The sequence below is a fragment of the Podarcis pityusensis genome (assembly GCF_964106645.2).
Source record: "Podarcis pityusensis genome assembly, chromosome: 3".
Classification (NCBI taxonomy): Eukaryota; Metazoa; Chordata; class Lepidosauria; order Squamata; family Lacertidae; genus Podarcis; species Podarcis pityusensis.
In genome coordinates this window covers 118,970,798-118,983,292 of record NC_138026.1, presented here as the reverse complement: position 1 = coordinate 118,983,292, position 12,495 = coordinate 118,970,798, and the positions used below count along the sequence as shown (strand labels likewise).

General features: G+C 47.6%; 1 protein-coding gene across 1 annotated transcript in view; it reads right to left on the bottom strand.

Moving 5' to 3' along the window:
- Positions 1–12,495, bottom strand: part of KIF13B (kinesin family member 13B) — a 124,382-nt gene that overhangs the window by 12,838 nt on the left and 99,049 nt on the right. Inside the window, 1 exon segment of the mRNA XM_081001252.1 lies at positions 1,977–2,039. Within this exon segment, the coding sequence (XP_080857378.1) occupies positions 1,977–2,039 (63 nt within the window).

Here is a 12,495-nt window from a genome sequence, read left to right as displayed (position 1 = left end):
GATTAACAGCCCGTCCTGGTGATATATATATCTTGGCAACAGCATTGACAAACTCCGAAGAATCAATCGCTCCAGCCAAGCCGTTCCCTGTTAAGATGACTTTACACTCCACAAACCGCTCTTTTGCAGGGAACGGGGAGGTAAGTACAGTGGTACCTCGGGTTAAGTACTTAATTCGTTCTGGAGGTCTGTTCTTAACCTGAAACTGTTCTTAACCTGAAGCACCACTTTAGCTAATGGGGCCTCCTGCTGCTGCTGCGCCACCGGAGCACGATTTCTGTTCTTATCCTGAAGCAAAGTTCTTAACCTGAAGCACTATTTCTGGGTTAGCGGAGTCTGTAACCTGAAGCGTATGTAACCTGAAGCGTATGTAACCCAAGGCACCACTGTATCGGAAAGGCTCAAGCAAGGGACTCAGCAAAATAGCCCAGTCCATAGAGCGTGAGACTCTTTATCTCATGGTCGCGGGTTCGATTCCTGCCTTGCAGTGGGTTGGACTGGATGACCCTCGGGGTCCCTTCCGACTCTACAATTCTAGTCCATGATTCTATGTTGTCCGCATGTCATTTGGGGGGGGGGGGCATTGCAGCATTCTAAGATCTCCATCACACAGGAGGCGAGCAGGGACGGATTTCGGTTTCATGAGGCCCTAAGATACTGAAGGTAATGGGGCCCTATATATGTCCAGCTGTCAACAACAAATTGTTGCTCTTTTTTGTGTTGAATATATGCTATATGGTCACTTATGGACCTGATGCGTATCTAGAAGGGACGCGGGTGGCGCTGTGGGTTAAACCACAGAGCCTAGGGCTTGCCGATCAGAAGGTTGGCGGTTCGAATCCCTGCGACGGGGTGAGCTCCCGTTGCTCGGTTCCTGCTCCTGCCAACCTAGCAGTTTGAAAGCACGTCAAAGTGCAAGTAGATAAATAGGCACCGCTCCGTCGGGAAGGTAAATGGCATTTCCGTGCGCTGCTCTGGTTCGCCAGAAGCGGCTTAGTAATGCTGACCACATGACCCGGAAGCTGTACGCCGGCTCCCTCGGCCAGTAAAGAGAGATGAGCGCCGCAACCCCAGAGTCGGCCACGACTGGGCTTAATGGTCAGGGGTCCCTTTACCTTTACCTTTAATGCGTATCTAAAGCCATTTGCACATAACAAACTATGTATTTTATCAAAGTGATTGTTGAACTGAAATGCAATTGAGAAGAAGTATATTCATAGTGAAATACAATTAAGAAGATGTATATTAATAGTGAAATAATTATTAAGCTCTAACTTAAAATGATTTTTCATTCATAACAAACTTAATAATGCAAACACCTTGGCATTTGGCAATAACGAAAGTTTCTTTAGAAACACCATTTACAAAGACTCATAATCTAGTCTCTAGAAACTTGCTATAACATGAAATAATAGTAGGTGTAAATATATGGTGCAAACTACTAATAATCATAAATAGCAGAATGTAGGCACCCTATATATAGAAATGAGCAAACCAGTGGTATTTTAGGGAGCAGGCTAGCAGGTGGGGCCCATGACTTACATCATAGGAGCCTACACAACACTAAACACTGTTGTTGTATGTAGGTTTGATTTGTTTTTTATCTAATATTTTGGAAATGTACATGCAGTGTTTTTTTCCCTTTAAATTTTTTGGGGGCCCCAAGAGAGCGGGGCCCTAAGCTATAGCTTGTTTAGCTTATACGTAACTATGGCACTGGAGGTGAGCAGCCCTTCCAAGAGGACCAGGTAGATGCTTCTGCTAACCCAGAGGAATATGAAGACAAGCACGGATGTTGCCTCCAGCAAACAGAAAACCCACAGAATATGTGTGGAAGGGAGACTTCCTGGGGCGAGAGGTCAGCAGCTTTTGAGGACCACTGAGTGAGCCTGTGGCAAAGGTGAGATCTCCGCCAGGGGCCACCCGGGTCACAGATGCAAGAGCAAGATGCAGCAAGAACCTGGCAAAGGGCTTACCTGCTTCACTTTTGCTGCGGTGGCATCAACGCTGGCAGACTGGACCATAATTCTCGGGACAGGCTGCAAGGAGGGAAAGAAAGAAAGAAAGACAACCCTAAACACACGGCAGCAAAACACGGCATTATTGTGGACTGTCTCGCCAGAGTTATCTGGTTATCTCCTGCTTGCACTACTGCAAGGCACTCTACGTGGGGCTCCCTTTGAAGGTGACCCGGAAACTGCAATTACAGTGGTACCTCGGGTTAAGAACTTAATTCATTCTGGAGGTCCGTTCTTAACCTGAAACTGTTCTTAACCTCAAGCACCACTTTAGCTAATGGGGCCTCCCGCTGCTGCCACGCCGCCGGAGCACGATTTCTGTTCTCATCCTGAAGCAAAGTTCTTAACCCGAGGTACTATTTCTGTGTTAGCAGAGTCTGTAACCTGAAGCGTCTGTAGCCTGAAGCATCTGTAACCCGAGGTACCACTTTAATGCAGAATGTGGCAGCTAGACTGGTGACTGGGAGCGGCCGCCGAGACCACATAACACCGGTCTTGAAATACCTACATTGGCTTCCAGTACATTTCTGAGCACAATGCAAAGTGTTGGTGCTGACCTTTAAAGCCCTAAACAGCCTTGGCCCAGTATACCTGAAGGAGCGTCTCCACCCCCATCGTTCTGCCTGGACACTGAGGTCCAGCTCCGAGGGCCTTCTGGCGGTTCCCTCCCTGTGAGAAGTGAGGTTATAGGGAACCAGGCAGAGGGCCTTCTCAGTGGTGGCGCCCGCCCTGTGGAACACCGTCCCATCAGATGTCAAGGAAATAAACAACTATCTGACTTTTAGAAGACATCTGAAGGCAGCCCTGTTTGGGGAAGCTTTTAATATTTGATGCATTATTGTATTTTAATATTTTGCTGGAAGCCACCCAGGGTGGCTGGGGGAAAATAATAATAATAATAATAATAATAATAATAATAATAATAATGGATAAAGGTACCCCTGCCCGTACGGGCCAGTCGTGTCCGACTCTAGGGTTGTGCGCCCATCTCACTTAAGAGGCCGGGGGCCAGCGCTGTCTGGAGCCACTTCCGGGTCACGTGGCTAGCGTGACGAAGCTGCTCTGGCGAGCCAGCACCAGCGCAGCACACGGAAACGCCGTTTACCTTCCCGCTATAAAGCGGTACCTATTTATCTACTTGCACTTAGGGGTGCTTTCGAACTGCTAGGTGGGCAGGAGCTGGAACCGAAGACGGGAGCTCACCCCGCCGCGGGGATTCAAACCGCCGACCATGCGATCGGCAAGCCCTAGGCGCTGAGGTTTTACCCACAGCGCCACCCGCGTCCCAATAATAATAATAATAATAGGAGATTCTAATTCTATAAGGAAGTTCGCAGGGAGACAACGCCCTTCCATCTTCCGCAGCGTGGCATACCTGCCAGGTGAAATTGACTACAAACACACTGTTATGAGTTTGGAACTGGGGTGTGCTGTAGCCCCAAACTTCCCTGGCTAGATTCCCCACAGATTCAAAACGAATTGGGCTTGACAACCATATGTCAGGAGTGCTCTGATGGTGTTTCCTGCTTGGCAGGGGGTTGGACTCAATGGCCCTTGTGGTCTCTTCCAACTCTATGATTCTATGAAGAGACGCAGCAGCAGTAGCTGGGAGTCGAGACCAAAGGGGTTAAAAGAGAAGGTGCCTTTCTGTTCACACAACCCCCCCCCCCCACAAAAAAACTCAGAGATGCTAAGAGGTGCCATCAGTCCAATAGAATCCCCCTCCGCCAAAATCTTAAGCAGCGCATAAACAGCTTAATCAGAAAGGCCGCCTTCCATCGGAAGCCAACCCGCGAGTTACGCGAAGAATCCTATTACGCCAAATTAATTCAATCTGACTAATTAGAGAGCAGGAAGTTCTTTCAATTATTTGATGTACCTTATGAGAAACGCACTTGAATACGAGAGCAGGTTGCATTAATTGCGGCGTCCTTATTTCTACAGATTCGCTCCTGAATTTGCAATGGGGGGGGGGCGGTCAGAAGCAGCTGCTCTGCTCACTGCCGCCTCCAGAAACTCCAGACTGTGGAAATTGGTGACAGACCAAACAGAAAGTTGGCGGGTAGGGAAAGGACGCTTTGCAAGAGGACGGGGAACCCTGCCTGGTCTAGACCGGCCTTTCTCAACCTGCGGGTCCCCAGATATTGTTGAACTACAACTCCCATCACCCCTAGCTAGCAAGGCTCAGGGGTGATGGGAGTTGTAGTCACACAACATCTGGGGACCCACAGGTTGAGAACCGCTGGTCTAGACCATGGGTAGGCAAACTAAGGCCTGGGGGCCGGATGTGGCCCAATCGCCTTCTAAATCCGGCCCGCAGACAGTCCGGGAATCAGTGTGTTTTTACATGAGTAGAATGTGTGCTTTTATTTAAAATGCATCTCTGGGTTATTTGTGGGGAGTGCCTGGTTTTTTTTACATGAGTAGAATGTGTGCTTTTATTTAAAACGCATCTCTGGGTTATTTGTGGGGCATAGGAATTCGTTCATCCCCCCCCAAAAAAAGATAGTCCGGCCCACCACATGGTCTGAGGGACGGTGGACCGGCCCACAGCTGAAAAAGATTGCTGACCCCTGGTCTAGACAACCACAAACGTCCCTTCCAAACCTAGATCTATGCATAAAAATAATTTAAAAGACAGAATGCATGATTTTCGAAATCTGCACCCCCCAGAGTCTCTGGAGCTTGGCACAAACTCCTCCTCCACCTGCTCAACGTTTGGAATCCCACCAAAATTAAACAGGAGTCTGGAGTCTGAAGAAACTCACCAAACTATGGGGCGAGGAGGGAGCTCCTATACCTAGACGCTCTGGGGGTGGGACAGATATGATTCTTAAGGAGTAAAAAGCCCACTTTCCCACCCTGCAATCTTCCTGATCGATCAAGTTCCAATCAATGAACTGGCCGTAATTATCAATTAATGCTTTCAGCCCTGCTGAGTTCTTTACTGCCTCAGCAAGACGTCAGTAAGACAGAGTGCGCTCCCTGGGCTATGGGTCACCTTGCTGAGCCCCTCTCGGTGCACCGATAATTTAGAGTATTCCAATATTTTTTTCACTGTAATCAGCAGCTGTCCAGCTTTCCGAATTCAGGGAGCCCTGCCCAGCTGCACTCAGCCTGGGGGTCTCGCAATGGCGTGCCATGGGAAGCTTCACGTTTGAGGGTGCGCACTGAGTTCATGCCAGGCCTCACCACCGCCCTCCTTCTGAAAATACCTCCCCAAACAGCCCAAAACAACCCTCTTGGATCAGGCCAATGGCATGGCTAGTCTCCTGTTCTCACAGGGAACAACCAAATGCCGTATTTTTCGCTCTATAAGACGCACCCGGCCATAAGACGCACCAAGTTTTTGGAGGAGGAAAACAAGAAAAAATAATATTCTGAATCTCATAAGCCAGAAGAGCAAGAGGGATCGCTTCACACTGAAAGCAGCAATCCCTCTTGCTGTTCCAGCTTTTGGGAACGCTGCGCAGCCTGCATTCGCTCCATAAGATGCACACACATTTCCCCTTACTTTTTAGGAGGGAAAAAGTGAGTCTTATAGAGCAAAAAATACGGTACTTACTGGAAGCCCAGAAACAGGGCCTGAGTGTAACTGTGTTCTTTCCCCACCTATAATTTCCAGCAGCTGAGATCCAGAGGCCTGCTGCCTCTGACAGTGGGAATAGCAACCACCCACCGACTGCTCACGGCTGTGGGTTCAAGCCCCATGTTGGGCAAAAGATTCCTGCATTGCAGGGGGTGGAACTAGATGATCTTTGTGGTCCCTTCCAACTCCAGATTCCTAAGAGTCTAGGATTTGGGGGAGACTGTCCACCTACTCCCCAGAGACTTCCCGTCTTTCAATTACTAGTAAATGAAAGTGAGTCCTTTCATTTCATCTCAGCTGTCTAAAACAATCCACTTTATTGTTGTTGTTGTTTAGTCGTGTCCGACTCTTCGTGACCCCCTGCCCCCCGCAGTTTGGTCAAACTCATGCTGGTAGCTTCGAGAACACTGTCCAACCATCTCTTCCTCTGCTGTCCCCTTCTCCTTGCGCCCTCCATCTTTCCCAGCATCAGGGTCTTTTCCAGGGAGTCTTCTCTTCTCCTGTGGTGGCCAAAGTCTTGGAGCCTCAGCTTCAGGATCTGTCCTTCCAGTGAGCACTCAGGGCTGATTTCCTTCAGAATGGATAGGTTGGATCTTCTTGCAGTCCATGGGACTCTCAAGAGTCTCCTCCAGCACCATAATTCAAAAGCATCAATTCTTCAGCGATCAGCCTTCTTTATGGTCCAGCTCTCACTTCCATACATCACTACTGGGAAAACCATAGCTTTAACTATACGGACCTTTGTTGACAAGGTGATGTCTCTGCTTTTTATGATGCTGTCTAGGTTTGCCATTGCTTTTCTCCCAAGTCCACTTTATTATTTTTGATATTTATATCCTGCCCTTCACCAAATACGGTGGAACCTTGGTTTTCGAACTTACTCCATTCCGGAAGACCATGGATAGGCAAACTAAGACCCAGGGGCTGGATCCGGCCCAATCGCCTTCTAAATCTGGTCCGCAGATGGTCTGGGAATCAGCGTGTTTTTACATGAGTAAAGAATGTGTCCTTTTATTTTGTGGGTTATTTGTGGGGCATAGGAATTTTGTTCATTTCCCCCCCCCCACACACACACCAAAAAAAATAAAATAATCCGGCCCCCCACAAGGTCTGAGGGACAGTGGACCGGCCCCCTGCTGAAAAAGTTTGCTGACCCCTGCAGAAGATCATTTGGTTTCCGTAAAGTTCAAAAACCGAGGATCTGGCTGCAACGTCAATGGGGGAAAATGAAAAATGCAGCTCAGAAGCTGTTCATCTTCCAAAAATCGTTTGAAAACCAGAGCAGTTACTTCTAGGTTTTCAGCGCTCAGGAGCCGAAAAGTTCCAAAACACAGGGATCTGGGAACCGTGGTTTGACTGTACATATAATCATAACAATCAATATCTGATACAGCAAAATTAAATGTGCATATTCCCCCAAGTTGTTGAAAGCATTTCATAACCAACAAGTGGAAACTTTGCTGTCCTCTTTTTGGTATTTGCGGAGAGAAAAGGCTGGGACAATTTAGTTCCCCTTCAGTATTTCCCTTGGAATTCATGGAACTTGTTTTTCTTGCTCCTCATTCTGGATTCCTTCCAACACACCGATTGCTTTCTAGCAAATAATCTTCTGTTTCTATGGCACCCAAGGGCGCCCCAGTAGTGGCACATCCACCGTCTTAAGCAAGCCCTCGGCACCGCAGGGAGAGTCATCTCGTCCTTTTTTGCAGTAATAAATTTTCTTGCTTAGTCCTCCGGAAGCCTCGTTTTGTAGCAAGGACTGCAAATACATTTCCCAACCTATTATCAAATATGCACAATTTAACTCTGCATCCACAAATTTCGGGTTTGCCAGCTCCTCCCCCGATGCCATTTTTAAATTGTTCTTTAATTTGATTGCACATACGCAACCTCCATCCGTCTGCCTTCACTCACAAAAGCAAGACTTCAAAAGCAAATCTGCTTTTGAAGAGGCATAGGAAGACACCTGGTTGGACAGTGTTCTCGAAGCTACCAGCATGAGTTTGACCAAACTGCGGGAGGCAGTGGAAGACAGGAGTGCCTGGCGTGCTCTGGTCCATGGGGTCATGAAGAGTCGGACACGACTAAACAACATCAAGGAAGAAACATACTGGGATCTGGACCAGAGAGGAAGGAAGGGAAAATATCTCTCCCTCCTGCAACGCCCCACCCAAGATTTGCTGCTGGAGGCAATCTTACCCATGGGACCACCCATGGTCACAAGATCTTCTAGATAAAATGTACCACCACTGTTGAATGCAAACACGGATCTGTTGTTGTTTAGTCATTTAGTCGTGTCCGATTCTTCATGACCCCATGGAGCAGAGCATGCCAGGCACTCCTGTCTTCCACTGCCTCCCGCAGCCTGGCCAAACTCATTTTGGTTGCTGTCCAACCATCTCGTCCTCTGTCAGCCCCTTCTCCTTGTGCCCTCCATCTTTCCCAACATCAGGGTTTTTTCCAGGGAGTCTTCTCTTCTCATGAGGTGGCCTAAGTCTTGGAGCCTCAGCTTCAGGATCTGTCCTTCCAGTGAGCACTCAGGGCTGATTTCCTTCAGAATGGAGAGGTTTGATCTTCTTGCGGTCCATGGGACTCTCAAGAGTCTCCTCCAGCAGCTCAATTCAAAAGCATCAATTCTTTGGCGATCAGCCTTCTTTATGGTCCAGCTCTCACTTCCATACATCACTACTAGGAAAACCAGAGCTTGAACTATACGGACCTTTGTTGGCAAGGTGATATCTAGCTATTTTGATACTCTTGTTATGTCTACCTGTTTTTTAAGGTCTGTGGATTTCACTGGTATTTTCTAATGGGTTTTTAAAAATACTATTCTGGGTGAAATGTGGGCAGGGTTTGCGGAATGAGTCTTGCCAGCAGAAGCCTTGTGCAATGGGGCTTCCCTCCTTCTCTTCCCACTGCATACCCCGCCCCGAATTGCCTCAAGGGGTCAGGAGAACCCCCCAGAACAGTGGGGAGGGGGCAGAAAGGGGGCTCATTCTACCTGGCAAATTGAAATGCCTGGCTTGACAGAACAATCACTTTAGTGGGAATTTTAATGCCTCCATATGTGTGTGATTAAATCATCCCCACATCTTGTTAAACCAATATACAAAATGAACGATATGTTTTGAGCTTCCTGGCATGGGGTGGGGGAAGACTTTATTATTATTATTATTGCTGTTGTATACTCAAAGAAATTGACTTGTGAAAGAGTGCCACTCAGAAAGGAGGCATATAAATGTTTTAAAAGAATTAATAAATAAATACTCCATCATCTCCATCAGCCACCACTGCTACCTCTCTCACAGGAATCAGGAAAGGGGGCAGAACACACCCCATTCAAACAGAAAACCGGCTGCGCTGATTAAAGTTATTGGCTGCCGCATCTGCCCGAATCCCATTTTGCAGGAGGCGTTTTCAACTAATGTGATTTACGGTAACATCAGTTCCAGCAACAATGGTAAAATTTATGATGTGCACTTAGTGTTGTTTGCGACTTGCCAAATGGAAAATGTGGCTTCTATTTTTAATCCGTAAATTTCATTCCCCCAGTGTCTCCTTCTGGTAAACCCCGTGGATCCAAAAGACAGGCAGAGCCACAGCCGAGAAGGGTGTCCACGGGTACATGGAGATGGGTGAGTCTCCAGCTGTTGGGCGTGAGAGGGAGACACACCTGTCCAGATGTGGACATGGACACACAAACTCACTTATCGCCCATAGACTGACAAAACCATGGCAGTTCAACTCTAGAGAACGTAACGCAAAAGGGCTCCCAGCCACTTCAGAGCAAAGTTCTTTCCAAGTCTAACACAGACTTACAGAGGTGTGCAGAATTATGCATGGTGAATCATGGAACTGCAGAGATGGAAGGAACCCCCCCCCCCCGGTCAAACCTGCCCCCAGCAAGCCAATTCTATGATTCTAGCTCCTGTGGTCCCCCAAAAGGTTTTGTTCAATGGGTAGACATTGGAGCACAGGGGCCGACGGAGGCCGGGCGGAGATGGCTGGCAGAAGCAGCATGGGAGAAGTCAACCGCAGGTGCAGAGAGACGCTGGCGTGTTTGGAAGCCCGACCGTGACAACAAAGGGGTCGCCATGCGCAAAGGCACTTTATGCAAAGCAGCGCTAAGAGTGAGCTGAAAATATATTTTTTTGGAGCAGTAGTTTGGGAGGATTCCCCCCACTATATTATTGAACTTCTGATTTATTCTGAAATTGGGGATAGCTATCTAGATCCCTTATAGGGACGCAGGTGGCGCTGTGGTCTCAACCACTAAGCCTTTTGGGTTTGCTGATCAGAAGGTCGGCGGTTCGAATCCCCGCGACGGGGTGAGCTCCCGTTGCTCGGTCCCTGCTCCTGCCAACCTAGCAGTTCGAAATCATGCCAGTGGTTTATATTGGACTGTTAAAATGGAAAACTTAATAAATATCATTATTATTTTTAAAATGAAATATTTTGGACAAACAAACAAATAAATAAATTCCTGCATTGCAGGAGGCAGGGGGCGTGGACTGCACAACCCTTGGGGTCTCTTCCAACTCTACAATTCTTTAAGTCTATGATATGCAAACTAGAATTTAGCTGATTTCTGTTTTGTCAATAGAAAATCCACTCTGAGTTATAAGCTGGGCTACAGAGTTTCCTCCATGTAAATGGAGAGCCTTTTGTCTCTTCGATTCAAATACTTCCCTTTTTATAGTTCTGTTTTTACTGTCTGCATAGCTGTTTATGCTTGTTAAATTTGTAACCTACCTTTTGGGATGCAAGGCAGCGCTTAGAGTGAGCTGAAGGTATTTTTTTGGAGCAGCCGTTTTGGGGGGTTCCCCCCCCCCCACAATATTCTTGAACTTCTGCTTTATTCTGATATTGGAGAAAGCTACCTAGATCCCTTGCTAAAGAACAAGGAGTTCTGGAATGTGTAATAAAAACTGAGCTTTCAGTTGCTTATAAATAACCTGTTACGTGACCTGGAGGGCAGCCACAGAAAAACAAATAAATTTGAAATCTATTTCCCCCAACAGTTGTGGAGCTTCCAAGTTCTGAGAGTATCTACACATTAAGATGTGTATATCTCCCCTATTTTATTTCCGTTTCATTTTATTACTAATACGAAACTATGTTGTGCATACTTTGAAGTTCTGAATTTAAGTCTGTGCTCTTTTGAGATGCTCTGCAGACTAACTCAATAATTTCTAGTCTAGCGCTAGATGCCCACCGATCGCTGGTTATTGTTTCCTGAAGGTTAACTCCAAGCTACCTCTTGACTCCCAGAAAGAAGCCACGTAATTAATGCCATGGACCCGGGCCGGGAACTGCGTCGAGTGTGCCTCTCCAGCCTCGTGAAATGGGTTATTGCGCATACTTAATATGCAACTCGAAGAGCTGCTTTTTAAAGCTAACCTTTACAGATTTAATAGAATAAAAGATGATATTGAAATGCCGCTCTTTGGAGGCGATCTCCCGCCCGAGGCAAGACACGCACGGAATGAGATCTGGGGGCTTTCGAGGCCCGGCCCCTCGCAGCCCCATCTGCTTGTGAGACTTCAGCCTAGAGGCAAGCCGAGATGAAAGGGGAACCGACGTCGGCACCAGGGAAATGTCAAGAGAGCCAGCGCAACTCCTTGGGAAGTTGCTGGAGCATTTTGCAAACCAAAAACGGTTTGGCTGTAATCCATTGGTGCAGTCAAATGGATGCCAGTGTGGTGTAGTGGTTAAGCGCGGTGGACTCATAATCTGGTGAACCGGGTTCGCTTCCCCGCTCCTCCACATGCAGCTGCTGGGTGATCTTGGGCCAGTCACACTTCTCTGAAGTCTCTCAGCCCCACTCACCTCACAGAGTGTTTGTTGTGGGGGAGGAAGGGAAAGGAGAATGTTAGCCGCTTTGAGACTCCTTCGGGTAGTGATAAAGCGGGATATCAAATCCAAACTCTTCTTCTTCTTCTCTTGTTCAAATGCAACATTCCCTGCTACCCTAGAGGGGAAATCCAGTTGGTGTAACTTCCTGTTCCACTGGTCTGGAGCTTCAGAATGCAGAAGCTAGACCGGTGACTGGGAGCAGCCGCCGAGACCTACATTGGCTCCCAGTACGTTTCCGAGCACAATTAAAGTGTTGGTGCTGACCTTTAAAGCCCTAAATGGCCTCGGTCCAGTATATCTGAAGGAGCGTCTCCACCCCCATCGTTCTACCCAGACCCTGAGGTCCAGCGCCGAGGGCCTTCGGACGGTTCCCTCCCTGCGAGAAGCCAAGTTACAGGGAACCAGGCAGAGGGCCTTCTCGATAGTGGCACCCGCCCTGTGGAACGCCCTCCCACCAGATGTCAAAGAGAAGAACAACTACCAGATTTTTAGAAGACATCTGAAGGCAGACCTGTTTAGGGAAGCTTTTAATGTTTAGCAGACTACTGTATTTTAATACTCTGTTGGGAGCCGCCCAGAGTGGCTGGGGAAACCCAGCCAGATGAGTGGGGTATAAATATTCTATTCTATTCTATTCTCCCTGCATGTGACTTGGGAGATGGGGTGGCTCTGGCTGACTCCATAAAAGAGCCATTTTCCCAGTCCAGTTCGTCCTGACACTGCTGTTGTCTTGCTCTGTCTTTTGCTGCCATGCTGCTCTTCTGCAGCCATTTTGCACCCCAAATGTAATTTTTATGTCTGTTGGATCTCAGCCAGCAGCACACGAGTTCAGACTCCATATGAGATTAACTCAAGAGTTTCTTTGTGTAACTATTTAGGAAAGCCTGCCTTTTCGGGATCAAATCGTGAACTGAAATGTGAGTAAACTTTTTCTTACTTTACTCAGACAGACTCTTGTGGCTTTCTTCTTTTAAGAGGGATCAAAGGGGACACCAGGAATAATATTAACTAAAAGATTCAAACAGATCTGCA